This window comes from Euprymna scolopes, chromosome 26 (genome assembly GCF_053919585.1).
Source record: "Euprymna scolopes isolate OS-2025 chromosome 26, ASM5391958v1, whole genome shotgun sequence".
Lineage (NCBI taxonomy): Eukaryota > Metazoa > Mollusca > Cephalopoda > Sepiida > Sepiolidae > Euprymna > Euprymna scolopes.
This window is the reverse complement of record NC_136507.1, coordinates 105,769,055-105,788,496: the sequence shown is the minus strand read 5'-3', so window position 1 is coordinate 105,788,496 and position 19,442 is coordinate 105,769,055. Positions and strand designations below refer to the sequence as shown.

At 34.3% G+C, this 19,442-nt stretch overlaps 1 protein-coding gene across 1 annotated transcript in view; it reads right to left on the bottom strand.

Moving 5' to 3' along the window:
• The window catches only part of LOC145247851 (hemicentin-1-like), a 303,157-nt gene that overhangs the window by 158,390 nt on the left and 125,325 nt on the right, over positions 1–19,442 (bottom strand). Inside the window, exons 23-28 of the mRNA XM_080109473.1 lie at positions 16,439–16,723; positions 14,344–14,625; positions 10,904–11,188; positions 8,365–8,655; positions 6,151–6,435; positions 1,853–2,128 (exon numbers count right to left, since the gene is read on the bottom strand). Of these exons, the coding sequence (XP_079965599.1) occupies positions 1,853–2,128; positions 6,151–6,435; positions 8,365–8,655; positions 10,904–11,188; positions 14,344–14,625; positions 16,439–16,723 (1,704 nt within the window). The remainder of the gene's footprint in view (positions 1–1,852; positions 2,129–6,150; positions 6,436–8,364; positions 8,656–10,903; positions 11,189–14,343; positions 14,626–16,438; positions 16,724–19,442) is intronic.

Here is a 19,442-nt window from a genome sequence, read left to right as displayed (position 1 = left end):
GCCAATCAACTCGGGTGGTCTAACTTCCTTACTCCTCCCACACCTCTCATCATTCCTCACAGACTCCCTGACTTTCTTGAATCTCTTATGCCATTCAAAAACTGATTCTTGATTCATGATGGTCTAAAAGCTGTCTAAAGCATTCCATACGTTTCTGTAGCATTTTTTTCCGAGTTTAAAACAGAATTTTATTGCATATTGTTCTTCTAAGGTGTTCTCACGTCCAGATTGCATTTTTGAAATTCACCAACTGTGACAATCAGGCTTTAGTAGGGTGTATTCCAATTCCTGCTGTAGCTGTCCACTTGAACTTGAAATGATAAAAATTGGTCAGTCATCTCATAAGATGTATAGCCAATAACATACTGAATTACAAAGGCTAACACAATTTTAAATGGCTGTACAATAAAAGTCTGGAAACTTATTGAAGGCATCGCATAAATACAAGTATATGAGCTTTAGTAGCTGGAATCTTGCCGACTGTGGTTTACTGCTGGTCATAGAAACCATTTTTACAACTTCAGGGAGTCCGGATTTCGGTGCTCAAACAAAGATTAAGATAAAAAATTTCCCGATTACTAGCGTCCGAAGGAGAGTACTATCAGAAACATGTTGAACTTTAAAATACCTTATTCACTCAACATTCGGCCATTAGCACATCACTAGCATCAAAGTGGTGACAGTGGCTAAATGGTTAAAAACACGAACTGACAATCTGGGTGTGTCAAGTACAAATCCAGTTCGTTCCAAAGAAACACTTTCACCTAAGGATGTTGGCAACCTTAACGTTGTCCCTCTCATAAGTATCCGATGTATTTCTAGAAAAATTCTAATTAGAAAGATATCGCGGGAAATGAATGCCAACAATAATTCTTTGAATCATTGGAAATGAATGAATAGTCATAATAAACAACATAATCAATAACAATAACAACACCACTACCACCTTGTTCCTGCAGAAGAAGAATTTGTAGCAGGAATTGGCTGATTTAGAATTTGTGTTCTTCCACACATATGCTAGTAATCAAATATCGTAGCAGTAACCACCCTCTCTCTGCCCCCCCCCCCACCAATGTGACGCAGTTAAAAATGATTTTAAGCTATGGCACAAACTGAGATAAATGACAGAATTTCATGGATAAATTTACTGTTGACCATCATGCAAGCAACATCTGCTGTTGAAAAAAAAATGTTATTCGAGAAGAAACCGAAGAACACAACTTTCTACTAACGATCTTCAAGCTTCCAGATTTTGCAAAATACCATTTCTTCAGCTTTAAGTCAAAAACTTCACAACTTTTCTCAATTTCCTTGAAAAACTCAAATCGGCTGTCTTTCATAAAGTACTGCATTGATTATAATAGACCATAAAAGATTATAATAGCAGATGATAGTTGTTTATATGGACTGCATATTTCAGACTGAAGGAAAAATTTAATGAGAGCACAAAGCACTCGTTTTATTTAACATTAGGGAGACTGGAAAAGCGTAGCCACCTGCAACAGATTAACAACAGAAAAAAAGCTAAGGGCAGACAACTCGAATTTCTATATAATAAGGGACAAGGGAGATAATCTAATCCCTATAAAAGGATTTTATCAGTTTGACTAAATTGATGATTTCGACAGCAATAATAGACTGTATGCGACAGAACATTTACACTATTCAATTATTCTAACACCAAAACTTTTTCCTCAACACAATAATTTTCATGTACTTATATTTTTCATATGTAAGATGGGTCTATGTATAATGCGATTGTATTTTTACATTTAGATATTAATTGCCATTTTGAAAAAAAAAAAAAAAAAAAGAAAAAAGCAGAAAATTTATTACAATAACTTTTTCTTACTTTGTACATTGAGTGTATACTCTCTCGTCGCTACTCCTGCCTTGTTTTTCACGATACACTTATACTCTCCGGAATCTTCGACGTGTACCTGAACAAACTCCAATGTTCCACTGTGTAACATACGATAATGACCACCAACTTTAGGGAATGGAGAGCCATTTTTTTCCCAGAGGATCGTTGGCGTAGGTAAACCAAATGTATCGCATCTGAGTAAAGTTCGAGAATTCAGTGTCGCAGCAATGTTGGTCGAACCAGCATTTTCAATTCTTGGAGGCACTAAAAATAGACGAGAGGTTTTAAAAAATTTATTGGCAAATAAATAAACATGATAAAGGATATCATTTGTAATTTGAACCAATGAATAAAACCAAATAAAAAATATGCAGTATATCCAGAACGAACTTTCACCACATCAACAGCTATCAACCTGCATCTATTATAAGTTGTATCTGCCTCTGTCATATCAATTCTCTATAGTAGCAATAGTAGTATTAATAGTAGTAGTAGTAGGAGTCATGTCTATAGAGTTGACTGTTTTTCCTTTTCACTTTCTTCATAGAAGCGACTGTAGAGTTGCATTTGTCTTTTTTCTTCCCTTTCTTCGTAGCAGATGTTGTAATAGTTGTTGTATATGAATTGACAGGCGATACCTCAAATTTTTGGAGAGGTAGTGTAGTATCTGTTTTACTGTCATGAATCCACCCTCCCAGACATTACCTTCCCCAAACTGAACAATTACGTTATATATACTAGTAAATATACAGAGTGGAACAATAAAACAACTCTACTTATTTTAAAACTTTTACTGAAAAAATCAATTTAGCTAACTTGATTATGTAGTAGAGCTCACATCTATTCAATGTAGCCGCCGTCAGTTTCAATCACCACCTTGATATGGGTCCGAAACTGGGAGCATACCTTTTCCACAAGCGTTGGTGGGAGCTCGGCAAATACTCGGCAGATGGCAGCGAGGAAGAGGTAGGGGCAGTGAGAGAAGGATACAATGTTGTAGTTCTAAAGCTAAGGCTGGGTCTCTTTGGACTTGTGGGGCCAGCACCGAGTCTTACTGCCACACCCAGGATCTGCCAGCGGCCACCTGATTGCACTTAGGGATCATCACACTCTTCAGCACATCCAGGTACACTTTGGTGTTGACTTTCAAGTTGACTTTGAAGATGTGAGTTGGAATGATATGGCCTTCACTTGAAGTCACATCAAAGACCATAACCGCGGCCAGAAAAAGTCGTCCGATGCATTGAGCTGTGCCCTCAAGCGTTAAACCATCCGGATTTGCATTTTAAGGGTGCTGGCAATGGTCCTGTTGTCATAACTTGGATCGGTGGAGAGCATGGGTTGTACAGCGGCGCATCTTCAATATCACTTGTTGAATATTGTGTCACTTTCAGATATGGTAGAATGCTTCTATTGCTTTTGGGATTTGTACACAACTGGCCAAGTACTAGATGATCTGCTACCATAAAAGAAAACAGTCTTCATCAAACGGAAATGGAATCATGTTGTCTTTTCTAGGGCGACAATTTTATCGTTCTACTCTGTATACAACCAGAGAGAACAAATGTTTTGCTAGTCTAAAGAATATCCTTAAGTAAAATATCATATTACAAACAAAATAAATTTATAACATTTATAATCTGAATTATTGCATCATTTCGTCTAATAAATAAAATAAAGTTAGTTGCTTTTTCGATTTTCTTATTGATAGTTTTCTTATTATAAAATCAATATTTGATTTTGGTTGATCAGTTATTTTGATGGATCATTCAAGTGCAATGTGTATTTCCTTTAATAATTACAAGAAACCTTTTCAACAACTGATTGTCATGGCTAATGATACACTGCCTGAAAGTACTCCCCTCAAGCTCCTTGGGCTAACATTCACAGACAACATAAATTAGAACGAACACATTGAGGCAATTGTCAAGGCTGCTGCAAGTCAAGTGGGCTCTCTCTACCGTGCTAAAAGGCTACTCACACCTGAGAGTATCCTGTATCTCTACAAGGCTACAGTTCGCCCATGCATGGAGTATTGTTGGCACATCTGAGTTGGTGCATCTGTCACTAGTCTCTCACTCCTAGACAGGGTTAAAAAAACAAAAGAATTACCAACCTAATAGGTCCTGAACTATCAACTAAACTCCAACCTCTGTCCCATCACCGAAACATAGCATCCTTGTGCCTGCTTTACAGATATTTCAATGGCAAGTGCTCTGACGAACTCTGAGCACTAGTACCCCCTTAACAACAATACCCCTGACAAGCAGCAAAATCCCACCCTATACTGTAGAGATTCCTTAGATGCCATAAAGCCTTCTACTCGAATAGCTTTTTCCCTCAGACTGCTGCACTTTGGAATTCCCTCCCTGGTCCCTGCTTTCCTGACTGTACTGACATGCTGTACAACTTCATAATAGTATCCCTGCAAATCTGGTCCCAAATAGTAGCCCCTCAAGACTAACTGGCTCTGTGCCTTGTTTGGGGGTGAAATGATAATAAAACAACAACAAAAAATTGATTTAATTACTTCCAGAAAATATTTTAACTCAATTGGCATTATTGTCAGAGTGTTGGTGATGAAAAGATAGAAGCCTGATTTTGGCCACATTAAAATTATCAGCCACCTTTTTCTCGATAACACCACATGCTCCAGGTCAGAAGAGAGAGAATCAGAAAGATCTTGGTCATTGCAGGCCTTTGAAGTGTTGCTCTAGATGGTAGTGTTATTCGCATAGATGTCGATGAAAGTTAGGAAAAAAGCTGAATCCAGAATGGAACACTGAGGAACGCCAACATTGATATTATGTGTTCCGGACTTCTGCCCATCGACAACTTCTTTTATACTTTTATCAGAGAGAAAGGATTTGATGGTTGAGAAGACGTTTACGGATATTCTGTAACTGGAAATCTTATGAAGTAAGTGTGTATATCTGTTTAGATGCTATCAAAAAATCATGTAACTCTGTATTCCTCATTTAGAGGTTATTTCCCTTTGTTTGGAATGAAAAATGACAATATAATTGTAATCTTATCAGAAAAAAATAATTGACAACATGTTTACGACATTTCACATCTATCTTTTATTGCTAACCACTCCAATGTCCTCTCGCCTACGATCTTTTTATTATGTCTTTTAAGGGCAGCTAATTCATTGATATGCAAATGAGAGAATGTCAAGCTACATGACCCCATGACCTTTAAAGATCATTTCAGATAAACCTGTGCTGAGACCGGCACTCACATCAATGGGGCCTTTGGGCATAACTAGCCCTCACAACACGGCTAGACACCTTTTTTGTAATTAAACGGTAGATGTAATCTACAAAGCCAATGACATTCAAAGTAATGCCCTGTTGATTCTCAGGAAGCAACTCTTTGATTATATTCTCCAAAGACTTAAGTATAAATCTTAGTACCGATAAACATTATGAGGACAACAGATAATTTGATTATGAGTCCCCCACCCAATAGTTTGAATGAACTATCTGCATGTTACTGCACAGAACCTATTAGACATTTCGTTTGATGATTTTTATTCCTGACAGTGGGAACTATTAATGTCGACCTGATGGGAATTGAACCTAACATGACGTCCAAAGATGGAATACTGCTGCCATATCTGGGCAGGAGCTGCTAAAAACAGCCTATCCTGCCTTGACAGAGTACAAAATAGACTTTGTGGCTTTTCTCTACCCTGCAATCTCTCTCCCACAGAAAAGACGTTGCGAGCCTATCCTTGTTTTATCGTTATTTCCATGGCAGGTGCTTGTCTGAACTCCAATCTCTGGTCCCCCATCGCCAATCTTTCACGAAAAACACCCGTCTAGCTGAATCCACTGTGAAAAATTTCCCTCACTCTATATCTGTGCCTAAATCAAAACGTAGATTCCATGAACAAAGCTTCTTTCTTAGAACTGCACGCCTGTGGAACTCTGTTCCGTCTGCCTGCTTCCCACCTGACTACAACTTGGATGTCTTCAAGTCCAACATTAACAAATTCCTAATGAACCGCCCCCTTAAGTAAACACTTCATCAAATCTCCACACTAACGTACTGTACTTGCAATAACCCTTATCCCTGAGTTGATAAGTGGTGACCACCGTGTAAAAATTAAAAAAAAATGACAAATTCACGGCTCATTTTCATCATCTGTGCATCTTATATTTAAATAGTGCGTGTGTGTGCGTGTGTGTGCGTGCGTGTGCGTGCGTGTGCGTGTGTGTAGAGGTAACCTCCTTCCCCCCCCCCGCCCAAAAGAAAACGAAATAAAGATAAAAACTTACCAAAAACATTGACCAGAAAATTCTTCTGTGTCTTTCCTGCGATGTTGACAGCTTCACATGTATATTGACCGGCGTCGTCCATTTCAGTTTTGGAAAGAAGTAGTTCTTTACCTTGGTTCAAAATACGTCTTTTAGGGTTTCCAAATATTGGGATGATGACATCATTTCTGTACCATGTGATGGTCGGCGTTGGAACTCCTACCACAGGGCATAAAAGACTAAGTCGCTTTTCACTTAGAACATCAAATTGTTGAATTCTTTGCGACTCTTCAATCTGAGGAGGAACTAAAGGAGATTAAGAAGATAAAACAGGATTAAAAAATGCTGACTATAATCCAACTAAAATAATGAAGACGATTTTCAGATTTACAAAAGAACTTGGTTTTATAAACGTTCAAATATAACCATGTCTCTATCTCTATATCTATTATTATATTAAAAAAAAAACACCGCGTGTGTGTGTGAGTTCCTCATAGGTTCGGAAACGACTGAGCCTATCTTTTGAAAATTTCACAAAAAGCTAATTTATATGTATGGCAGTTTTCTTAGATATGTTTTGTATAGAAATTCATCCGATAAATATCGAAAATCAAAAAAAAAAAAAAAATCCGATCTTAAAAACAGCTTTTCTCTTTTATAAATGAAAAAGAATAATTTTTATAGGGAATATTTTACATTGCAAGGGCAAGGGAGATAATAAAATTTCAGCAAATCATTTCTTCTTAAAAAAAACAGCAGATTTATTATAATCTGGTGATATAGCTCAGTGGTCGAGCATTCGACTACAAATCGAATGATCCCCTCTTCAATCCCGGGTGTACCTCAGCATTTTATTTAAATTTTTTCTTATCATAATGAGTTCAGTTTACGATAAAAGAAGAGGTACCATCTAAAATCGCTGCAAATCATTTCTTCGTTTGCATATTTTAAAACTAAACATTAATCGGAAGTGACTTTTCCAGGGCATTCAGCGTGAATCCCAAACATCAGTTGACGTGATATTGTAAACAAACACAGACGGAATTAGTTCACCGGGAAAATAATCTCTCGTAATACATTAATATATGTATATATCAATAGAGAATTGATTCTATAACAATACATACGCAATTTGCATAAATTAAAATATCATGTTTAAGCGTATTGTAAGACTGGGCAATGCTGGGCTGCCAGCTAGATTTTATATATGGGAGATGTACAGGGTTGACTTTTAAACTAATAAACCAATCATTATGATTTTTAACACAGATGCTTGACATAAGCGGTTCAAATGTAGGCTATATTTAGTTTAATTTATGGCAAAAGGATAAAAAGTGGTGAAAGTCCTTTGCGAAATTTTAGATACCCCCATTGTAAAACTTTTACAATAGGTATTAAAGATCAATTATTAAATGTTCCCTAGATTTTGAAGTTTTTTAAAGAGTATTTTTGGGGGGGGGGGCATAGTATGAGCACAATCTTTCATTTGAAAATTCAAATATTTCAGATTTGCATTAAATTTGATCTATGATCATTATACACCAACTAAGAAAGATTCTCTCAATTTAAATTTCATCTTAAGACTTCTTAAGCTTTAGCCTTCATTTTTGGACATTTTCTTGAATCAACATCATGTAAAGGACTTTGATCAAAATTGGAATCAAGATTCTATAAATAAGGTTTAGTAGCATGTTGATTTTAATCTTCGTAAGAGGATGCAAAAATAATGCAAAACTGTTTCATTCAAGGAATTAATTTTACCCATCCTGGGACCGGTATTCTTCCAATATTTCTTATAAAACTGCAATGTATTTTTTTTTCATGATATATAACATACATCATCATCATCATATATAGGACACATTGCCAGAGAACTGCTTCCATGCAAGCTACAATATGGTCACCTTCAAGTCTAATGTAAAAAAATATTTGTTGAAGTGTCTTAAATAATTTGGTAAACTCCATTCATCATTTTCAATCCTCTCAAACTATTCTTCATCATTTAACTGACAATCTCGTCAACTTTTATCTTTGAGTGGATTTTGACCTTTTTTTAAAGTAGTAACTCGTTAGTATTAAAAATATCTAGTACCCTCCTTACAAATGAAGGTTAGTATTATATTGTATCCGTACAGTTTAACAATAATAAATACACACAGAATTCAATGTTGAGAATCAATTTCCAAATATTTACCAAAGAGAAGAAAAATGGGGGATTTTTCCAATTTAACTTACCGTGTACACTGACATCAAACGTTTTAATGGCTTCCCCTGCGGGATTCGAGGCCTGGCAGGAATAGCTCCCTGTGTCTTCGGCTTCTGCTCGGACTGCCTGCAAAAGTGAACGCCTTTCATCCCGGATTGATCTGATGTGAGAAATTTCCGAGAAATTAATTATTTGATCATTCTTCATCCAAGTCACTTCCGGTTCCGGAACACCTGATGTGATGCATTCTAGCTGTAAGCTCTTGTATTCAATCACTTCCACTTTCTTTGGAACTTTAGAATCTCGGATACTTGGAGGAACTAGAAATAAATCAAATATTTATTGCAAACCAAATGAATGACCTTTTCACATCATAAATGTGAACGATATAATCCTTCATTCTGTAATAAAGACTAATGGGCACTTCTGCATAACAGTGACATATTAGTAACAGAGATGAGTTATCGACCCCTGTTCTTGGAAAGAGAAATGACATCTAGCGGTCATTATGTGAACCTCAAATATAAACAAGTGTTTACGATAACGCAAAAATATATAATGAAATAAATAACACAAAAATATATGAAAATCGAAACATTTATTGAATTAAAAAAATGTATCAAAATATAAGTTTAATTTATTAATAAAAAATTTTTTTCAATGAGTGATTTAACGTATCAAAATATAATTTTTGTTTGTCAATGTAGCAAAATATAATTTTAATATAGAAGTTTTTATTTATTTATTTATTTATTTATTTATAAAAATTTATAGAAATTTTTTCATAATATTATTTTATTTATTTATTTTTTTTTTTCAAGTGATTTTCATTGAAAACATTTTTAGAATATAGTGTTTTGTACAGTTACAAGGGTTAGAGTTTCCTTAAAAAGAAAAACTTCCAAGGGATTGTCTTTGCAAAAACTTTTAGAAAGGTACGAGTTATCGACCCCTGTTCGGCTGACACACGCCCTCTATCGCCCGTTCTTGAAACTATAATACACACATTCGTCTCATGTCACTGTCATGCAGAATTACCGATTAATGTATATCTATTACTATATTTAAGTTATTAGTGCAGAAAGAAAGAAAAAAAAACACACACACAGAAAAGCAAGCTTATTCAAAAAAAAAAAAAAAAAATCAGCACATATATATGTGTGTGTGCGTGTGTGTGTGCGTGTGTGTGTGTGTGTGTGTGTGTGTGTGTGTGTGTGCGCGTGCGTGCGCGCGCGTATAAAATCCATTATCCCTAAAGAACTATTTTGCATTTCGGATCAACTTGAGAGGATTTTCATGCAAGCTGAAATATGTGCGGTTTGTTTTTATATATATATTTTACATATCCAACATTTTTTTTCACATTTTTATTTGGTAATTTATAACTACAATAAATCACGGTTTCACTTAATGCCTTAACTAGAAAATTCTAGATTTCTTTATGTCCTCTGATGAGAAGAATAACAAGAATAGCATTCTTTGAAACCCCGCGGAATAAGGATTTTGTAATTTGTTTTTATGGTATTCAATCGAACAATAATTTTTTATTGTAAAGTTCAACTTACAGTTTTAATTTTCTTTCTGTTATATATATATATATATATATATATATATATATATATATATATATATATATATAAGCTTTCTAGTATCCACCGCGCCCTTCCTATCAGCCAATGAGCATGCATTTATCGGACAAAGGCATATTTGGCCTCTGGTTGACCTGTTCCTTTGTGTGTGCTCTATTTAGTTTCTTGATCTTTTTTAAAACTAGGTTAGTGTTTTTTTGTTTTTAATGTTAGTTTATATGTAAATATATATATATGTGTACATACATATATGCACATATATATATATATATATATATATATATATATATATATATACATACATATATGTGTAATCGTTTATATATATTCATGTTTATTTAATTTATTTATTTGTTTATTTTCTATTGTTTTTGTTAGTTTTAAAATTATTTTGTATAGGCCTTTGTCCGATAAATGCATGCTCATTGGCTGATAGGAAGGGCGAGGTGGATACTAGAAAGCTGATTGGCTAACTAAAATCTCAATAGAAGAGGAGCATATAAAAACGATAAACAACCACAGAATTCGCGCATAAGCCTAAAGAGTCATAGAGTGGATGAAACGCAGAATATTCAGTGTAGCTTAATCGACATATATATTTTATAAATTACTAACTAGCTCTACCTACGTATTGAGCACTTTTGAAGTAAATACTTAAAGTTTATGCATAAATCTATACTTTCGTATATTAATTTTATGTGAGTAAATTAAGTAGTTATATATATATATATATATATAAATATATATATATATATATATATTTGAGCCTTCCTCTTATATAACTAAACCCTACACAAATTTCACCATTACTTATCATTACAGAGTTGTCTCACCACCTACTTGAGACTCATTAAACCTTATCCTAGAGTTGCTTCAAGGCCTTGATAACTGGGAACCTCCAAGTAAAAAAAAAATATACACATATATATATAATAATAATCAAATTAAAAAAAGAAAAAAGAATAAGGAATTAACTTACCAAAAACTTTGACAGTAAATATTTCTTTTACTTGTCCTGCAATGTTTGTAGCTTGGCACGTATATTTCGTTGAGTCCTTCACTTTGGCTTGAATAATCATCAGCCTCTGTCCTTCGTTGATGACCTTTAAATCTTCGTAGGGAAAATCTAACAATGGCGTCCGGTCTTTGAGCCAAAGAATGCTGGGAAACGGTACCCCTTCTACTGGACAATTAATTTGAATGGTTTGGTTTTCAACGATCGTGAATTCTTTCTCAAGACCATGTTGCCTTATTAACGGCGGAACTGAAACGAAATGGAAATTAGAAATTCTTACAATCCTTTAACATTTTTCTGAACATTTAATGATCCGCAATTTTAATATGTTAACAATGTTAGTGCGTTCCTCCCTTTCCATCCTTTATTTTGTGGCATGCTTTAATTGGTGGCAGGAGTTGGAGATTTTGTATGAAGCAGAGAAATTGGGAGATGAAAGGAACTGAATAATATATTGTAGTGGAGTCGGCAAAGGTGAAAATAGGAAAACACGACGACTGGTCAGAATACGAAGAACATTTATATCCAGAACAGGGTTAGTAATACAGGAAGATTAGTAAGTCCGTCGGAAGTCGTCTCTGTACGACATCCGGATAGCTCTCATTGAGTGGTCTATACGTGCTGCTTATGCGGCAAATGGATAAGTCCATCTTAGTGATGATAAGGGTGTGTATGTCCCCACAATATATATTATTGATAAAAAAAGGACAAAACAACTATTTTCCTTTATTGAAATCTTTTCTTTGAAACATGCAACGTCATTTCAGCAACAGTTTAAAAAAAAATTATTTTAAAGAAATTTTCATTTATTTTTAAACAATTTATAGCTAGCATTTATTTTATGAAAGAGAGGTTAACATTAATATTACTTTATAAAATTACTGTAATTTAAGAAAACTCTAACTATTTCGAGTGTCAACGCTACTCCAATATATGATCTACCGAATAGCCTAATCTATTGAATGGCTTCTACTCTAATATGTAATCCACCAATTAATTCTGGCCTAACCTTAAGTAAACCTAACCTAAAAGTTAGGGTTAGGATTAGGGTTAATGAGCAGATCAGATAGATCGCGTCATTCGGTTGATCACAAATTGGAAGAGCACCAACGCAGGCGATTAGTCATAAACTAACTTCTACTTAGAGAGAAGGTAAAGCTTGGGAGGCTGAACATCCTAAGAATAAAAAGTTGCATATCTCAGCCCAACAGCAACAAAATGTCCGACTGATGATACAACTGCGAACATGCATATAAAAACTGTACTGCTTTTTTCCTAATATGTGATCTACCCATTCTTCTAACCCAAACCCTAACTGATCTTAACACTAACGCTAAACAATTAACCTGAACCCTATCAACCATAACTAAGTAACTAAATCTAACACTAACGTTTAAGTTAATTAGTTAGCGTAATGATCAGTTAGTTAAGATTAGCGTTATAGAAATATAAACAACTCGTTATATCACACATTGCAGTAGAAGCCATTAAAAAGACGAAAAAATGCCATTTACCATAGGCATGTTAAACTGATTTCCTCCAAAGACGAAAGTGTCAAGGGAATATTAAATTCACAAATGTTCACATGTATTAGAAACAATTTGTTAGATGATATATTGGAAGTGAACAGCTTTACGATTACGATGCATATGGTACATACATGATTACGATTGTAAATACTAGGTGATCTGTGACAAAATGGCCAACGTTAATAGATCATACATTAGATATCTTAACCCTAACATTAACCCTAACACTAGCACTAACACTAATCCTAACTCTAACATAAAGCTTTAGGTTAGTTACTTAGGGTTAATATGCAGATCACATACTGGAATCTAAACAACTTGTTAAATTACAAATTGGATTAAAAACCATTCGATAAATCACATATTGGAAACACACACATATTACACTATCACTCTTCAAAGTAAAAGGTAATGCCTTGGAGGATGATCTCATCACACGAACTACACTAATTCTTCCTACTTGAACTGAGCATAAATAGATAGCAATAGTATTCATTTGAATTCATTTCATGGAAAAATTAATTAAGATGGAATAGTAGTTCAAATAAGCGTGCCCAGTGGAAATTCCACAGAATTAGAAATATATTTAATCAACAAATATGTTTTGAGAAAGCCGATATTTTTCTGGATAGTGAAAAAAATTAGTTTTATTTTTGGACAGAAAAACTAATAACACATGGCAAATATGAATTTATTAACATTTCTATAGAAATAGTGTCCATTGTATTATAAATATAACTGACTCATATGAGATAAATTAATAAATACTAATAAATACTCAGAAAGAATTATTGTGCTACATAGTTCAATGCAAATAATAAAATCTCATTGTAAGAGACAATCTTTAATTTACTCCTTCAGCCCAGTAGCACTTGGCAGACAATGTTCTTCTCCCTTTTCCCTGTTTCTTTTGAATGTTCTCTTTTTTATTTAACATTTTGCTGACTTATTTCTTCAGTGAAGAACTGCTGTACATCCAAATTACAAGTTCTTTTCTCTCATTATTACAACAATGATCATATATTATTATAATTATCATATATTATTATAATAATCATATATTATTATAATAATCATATATTATTATAATTATATTCGAAAATGAGACTGCATCAAAGGGAGTTCACTCTCATATTCTTGTTTAGGGTTGTCGGATTGGTCTATAAAAAGCCAAATTTCACATATTTGGCTTTTTAAAAGTAGTTTGGCATTCAAAAATTGTTTTGATTGTTCAGACAATTATTCTCATCTTAGGTGTTACTGGCACAACGTTTTGGTTGATGAAACCTCCGACTTTCATCCATTTTTTTTTTCAACAAAGGAAGAAGGGGTTAGTTGTGTATTGCAAGAAATCGGACCTTGGGTTTGAGGATGTGTCCGTAAATCATAAAAAAGGTCAATTTTCAGGGGGTCACTAGGATAATTTTTAAGACTTTCCTATGATTCAATTTTTTTGCTGAATCTTTTGCTAATTGTAAATATTAGTGAAAAAATTGTTTTACGAAACCGTGGATAGACATGTGTTTTCGTTTTTTTCTAGAAAACACAGTGCAAGGAAGGCGACTCTAACGAAAAGGGTTTTTGGGGGAATTATCTCCCTTGGCTTGGGTGTATTTTGTGAAAGGATTAAAAAACAAAAGAAAGAAACCTCGCCATCTCCTATAAATTTGTAATTAATGGATTCCAAATGTGGTTAAATTCAATGCTTGGACGGCCTAGGAGGTTGTTGCCATACCCAAGATGATAATACTTGTCCAAACAATCAAAACAAACATTCATATTTCATTCCAAAAATTCAGAATTGTATTGTGCCTTTTTTCAAAGCGTGACTTAATAAAGAAATGAACAAACAGAATATTATAAAGATGGTTATACCATATATTTCCAAATTGAAATTTCTTTGAAGTTCTCCTGCTTCATTTTTTGCAATGCATGTATATTTGCCTCCATGTTCAACCATTGCTGACTTGATTCTGAGAATCTTGGAATTGTCTTTCAATTCTACACCATACGGTAAATTTTCAAAGGGAATCGACTCAAACAGCCATTTAATTTGTGGTTCAGGTACCCCGGAAACTGGACATTCTAGAATCAAAGTTCGATTCTGGACAACTTTAGGATCATAAACGATGTTAGATTCATCGATTGTGGGTGGAACTGCAAATAAACGAATTCATGAAAATAAATGTTAAATGAGTTAAGTAAAGTGGGAAATAAAAAAGCTCAATACAAACACAATAGAGAGCAGAGCTGGTTATAAGAGAAAAGAGATTAAAACTGTAAATCAAAATTTACAATTAATTTATTGTATTATATATATCTACTATTATATAAAAGAATCTTTGTGTGTCTGCGTGTTTTTGTTCGTTCTCTATAGACTCAGAAAAGACTGGACCGATTTTTAAAAATTTCACACAAATGTACTTGATGTGTCTGGGAGTGTTCTTACATAGGTTATATATCGCAATCTGTTCGATAAGTATCAAAAATAAGAAAAAATTCGATTAAAGAAGAAAGTCTGATTTGAACCAAAGTTAACACCTTTATACAACCTAACATCACAAGTGCATTTGAGAAGTTTTATCACTGCACAAGCAGAAAGGCCCAACATATAAAATCGATTGTAGATTCTTGTATAAAATAGGAGGGCGTTCAAAAATGAATGTTTCTTTTAGAGCATGATTGAACCATTGTACGTGACATAACTAATTACATTTATCTATCTATATATTTATAAAAGTGCTTTGGTACATTTGGTATATAGGGTAGTCAGACATGTGAAAAACCTTTTAATCAATTTTCATCCAGAAAAACGGACTGCTAAGGGGTCAAATTTGAAAAATTGTTATGTTGGGGGTCATCGGATTTTTATTTGTTTGTCAACTATTTCACAAATGGGCATGCGTGAATGGTTCACATGACAGATTCCTTATGCTATGAATAAATAGGTTTAAAAACACTTTTTAAAGATCGTGTCAAGATGAGCTAATGGTTATCATAATTGGCGCACTGTTTTTAGGTTTTGGTTTCGGTTTCAGCTCGAGTATTTTTTTTTGTTACTTACAGGAAATTAACTGTTTAGAAAAAAAACAAACATAATACTAACATGCACATGTCTCAGTTTCTATATGAATTAAAATATGATATTTATGCGTTTTTTACGACCGGGCAACGCCAGGCGGTCTACTAGTATATCTATAAAAATGAGAATGTGTGTGTGTGTGTGTGTGTGTGTGTTAGGACACTTCTTAATCTATATACTTAACGAATTTTTGATCTTCAGACATGAAATTTGGTATATAGGGTGTTCAGACCACGTGGAAAACTTTTTAATCGATTTTCATCCGGAAAAAAGAGCTGCTATGGGGTCAAAATTGAAAAATTGGTACTTGGGGGTCATCAGATTTTTATGTTTGTCAACATTTTCACGAGGTTTGAAAACACTTTTTTAAAGTTCGTGGCAAGCTGGTCTAATGGTTAGCCTACTTGACTCACTGTCTTTATATTTTGATTTCGGTCTCAGCTCGAATATTTTTTTATTTACAAGAAGTGAACTGATTAAAAAAACACATGATACTTGCGTGCCCATGTCTTAATTTCTTTCCGCTTTTACTTCATATGTTTTTTTTTTTTTAAGGAATTTAACATTAGGTTTAATACCAGGCAAAGGCGGGTACATATATTAATATATAATATGGCTAAATAGTTATTATTCACACACACACACACACACACACACACACACACACACACACACACACACACACACACACACACACAAACACACACACACACACACACACACACACACACACATGTGCATATTCGTGCATATATATGCTTATATGTGTATTCCTTCGATATCTTATTTAGGTGTAAAGATAACAAAGCAAATAAATGAATAAATAAAAAAATAAACTAAAAAATAAATAAATAATAAATCAAATAAATAAATAAAACTACAACTTACCAAGGACAATAAGATCATACTTTTCCGAATCTTTTCCGGCTGGATTTTGGACAATGCATGAATATTGATCCGTGTCGGACTCTGTTGAATTATGGATCCTAAGTTGCATTCCGTTGGACACAATTTCCATGCGCGGATCAGAGTCGGGAATCAATTCCTTATGACCTTTCAACCAACTAATTTCCGGTGGTGGGATCCCAGTCACCGGACAGCTCAACAAAATGGAATGTCCCTTAATAATCTTGTATTTCCGAGAGATGTCGCGACGATCAATCTTCGGAGGAACTGAAATGCAAACAAAAATGAATAATTTGGATGAGGATAAAAAGAAGGGACAGGCAATGAAAATGAAAACAACTTGTTCTTAACAAAAACAAAACAAAACTTGATTGAAGAAAAGATGAGAGATGAGGAGTGAAAATGGATATTGTATCTAAAATCAGCATCCCTAATTGAAATTAGAGTACGTATGTGGTGATTGTTAAAAATTGTGGCCCGATAAAAATTCTGCAAAGGGATTAAAAACGGTTTTATGTTGTTGTCTTTGTTAAATATTAATAAATAAGGAATTATTATATATTTATTTTAAAATCCGTTTAGTATTATGCATGTTAAATTGAGAAAATATCCTTGAAATGTGTCAAAATTATGTGAATTAGATCAATTACACGATGTCAATTCAAATTCGGTCGCCATCTTGTTTTGATTTCACTTATTTACCGTAATGTTAACACATTTCAAACGTGTTTTACTCAAGTTTACATGCGTAATACTAAATGGATTTCAACTCAAAATGATTACCCATTTAACAACAAAAAAAAACAACATAAAATTATTTTAAATGCTTATACAAAATTTTTGCTAGCATTTTGACCTAGCTGCAATCTTTAACGATTACCACATATTTTATAGTTATCTCAATGTTTTTTTTTTTTGTAAACCAAAGTTAGGTTGGTTATAACTGAATAATTTTAAAATGTGTATGCCTAAAATTTTGCCCATTTATTACACTGATAGTGAGAGTAAAATGTCAAATTCATTTTCACATAACTTTTTAATGTACTGATCATGTGTATATGATTGACGTCATATTGTTAACTAATTTGCATATTACTTTGCAAAAGGACATCTCATTAATTCTGTTATATATTTATGGCCCTACACTAGTAGGTAGCGATTAAGTTAGCGCGTGTGAATTTTGATAAGGGTGATCTTTAGTACATGTCAACATAACCTGATGGCAAATGGGAATCTAACCAGACACAGATGGTGTGATTGAAGCAAAAGGCAAAAGTCAAACTCTCCAAACGAAACATATAGTTGAACGATCACGATATGGATAACGTCGCATTTTGGGGTGAGATAAACAGAGGGTTCTAGTTAGTTTCTTTCAGGAAGTGATATGCATGAGATGATACAATAATATAAAGATCTAAGTTGAATGTTATCAATGCCTCTGCCCGTCTGTGTCTCAATTTCCAAGTGAGAAAAATAAGTTAAGAAGGAATTCATTTTTGTTAGGTAGTCTCTCCCTCCATAGTAAATTCTCTCTCTAAATAAAACCATGAAAATGCAGCAAAGTCTCTTGTGTTTTCGTGCATGAATAGTTTATTTCGCCCAAGTTAGGACAGGACAATTGACAAGCCTAGATGCTTCTTTTATCGTCGTCACATGAAATGTGACGATGATGAAAGAAGCAACGATGCAGAGACTTAGTGATGAGACGATTCCAATATTTTTCTGATTTCGATACAATTACCGATTCTGATTCTTTTTAGATTTCTAAATATAAAGTTGTTTTTGAGGGTGAGGGATCGTATTACAGTAAACCCCATGAAATATGTGCATATATTTTCACAAATATATATATATATATATATATATATATATATATACTTATGGCTCTGATCTATTCGTTTAAAATAACTATTTCATCATTTTATCATTAGCACGAATGATGGAAAATTAAGTTTGAAACAAAAAGAAAGATAAACAATAAAAATAAAAGTTTTAAGCATAGGAAAATAGACCCACACTTCCAATACCGATACCAATTCTAACAGTTCTGATTTTTTTGATTCCCGATTCCAATTCCCATTAATCGTCCCAACATTAATATGTATCGATGATTTGGTTCCTGATCAGAAGCGAGAACAAACATGTACGATCTGATCGCTCACGGATGGGAACATCAGCGATCCCTTGTTGAAGAAGATGCAACATCTTCACTATTACCGTTCGTTGTTTTCATTTTATCTAACCCACATTTCTATTCACAAAATCTTTTAAACAATTCCTTATAACCGTTTAACCAAAACCAAAGACTTTAGGGGAGCTTGCTTGATATCCCCACTTTCCAAACCTTGTGTCACATATTGCAGTGGTGAGCAGCATTAATATGTCTACCCTTCCGTTATTTTTTATGTTGAAAGATGAGTCTCCGTGTACGGTTGCTTGGAGACTGGGTAGAAAGTAGCAGTCAAGAAGCCATTCTTGACAATCAGCCCGACAGCTACTGGCTCAGTACCTGCTGGACTGAGGTACACCAACTGGGAGACCCACCTTCTCAGGTCTTGCCACCTGATTTTCGGGTTGAGTAAATTTATTGCTTGCTGCCTGAGGTGTCCTCACTAGGGAATGCCGACGGGGATGCCCAGGCAATTTTGCTAGGCAAGAGTGTGCCTCCTTTAGAGGAGCTTGCTTGACATCCCCACTTTCTCGACCTTGTGTCATATCTTGCTGAGGTGGGCAGCAAGTAACTATTTACCCTTCTATTATTTTTGATGTTGTAGGGTGGGTCTCTTCACTGCTTCAATTGCTTGGAGGCCTAGATAGAAATACCAGTTGAGAATTTGCTCTAGACAATCAGTCCGACAGGTGTATGGCCAGAAACTGTCCTAGTACCTGTCGGATTGAAGTAACCACCTGAGTAGTGCCTAGGAGGTCTAGCTTTCAAGGCCATGCTACCCGGGTTTCGTGGTGGAGTAAGTTCATTGTTTATTGC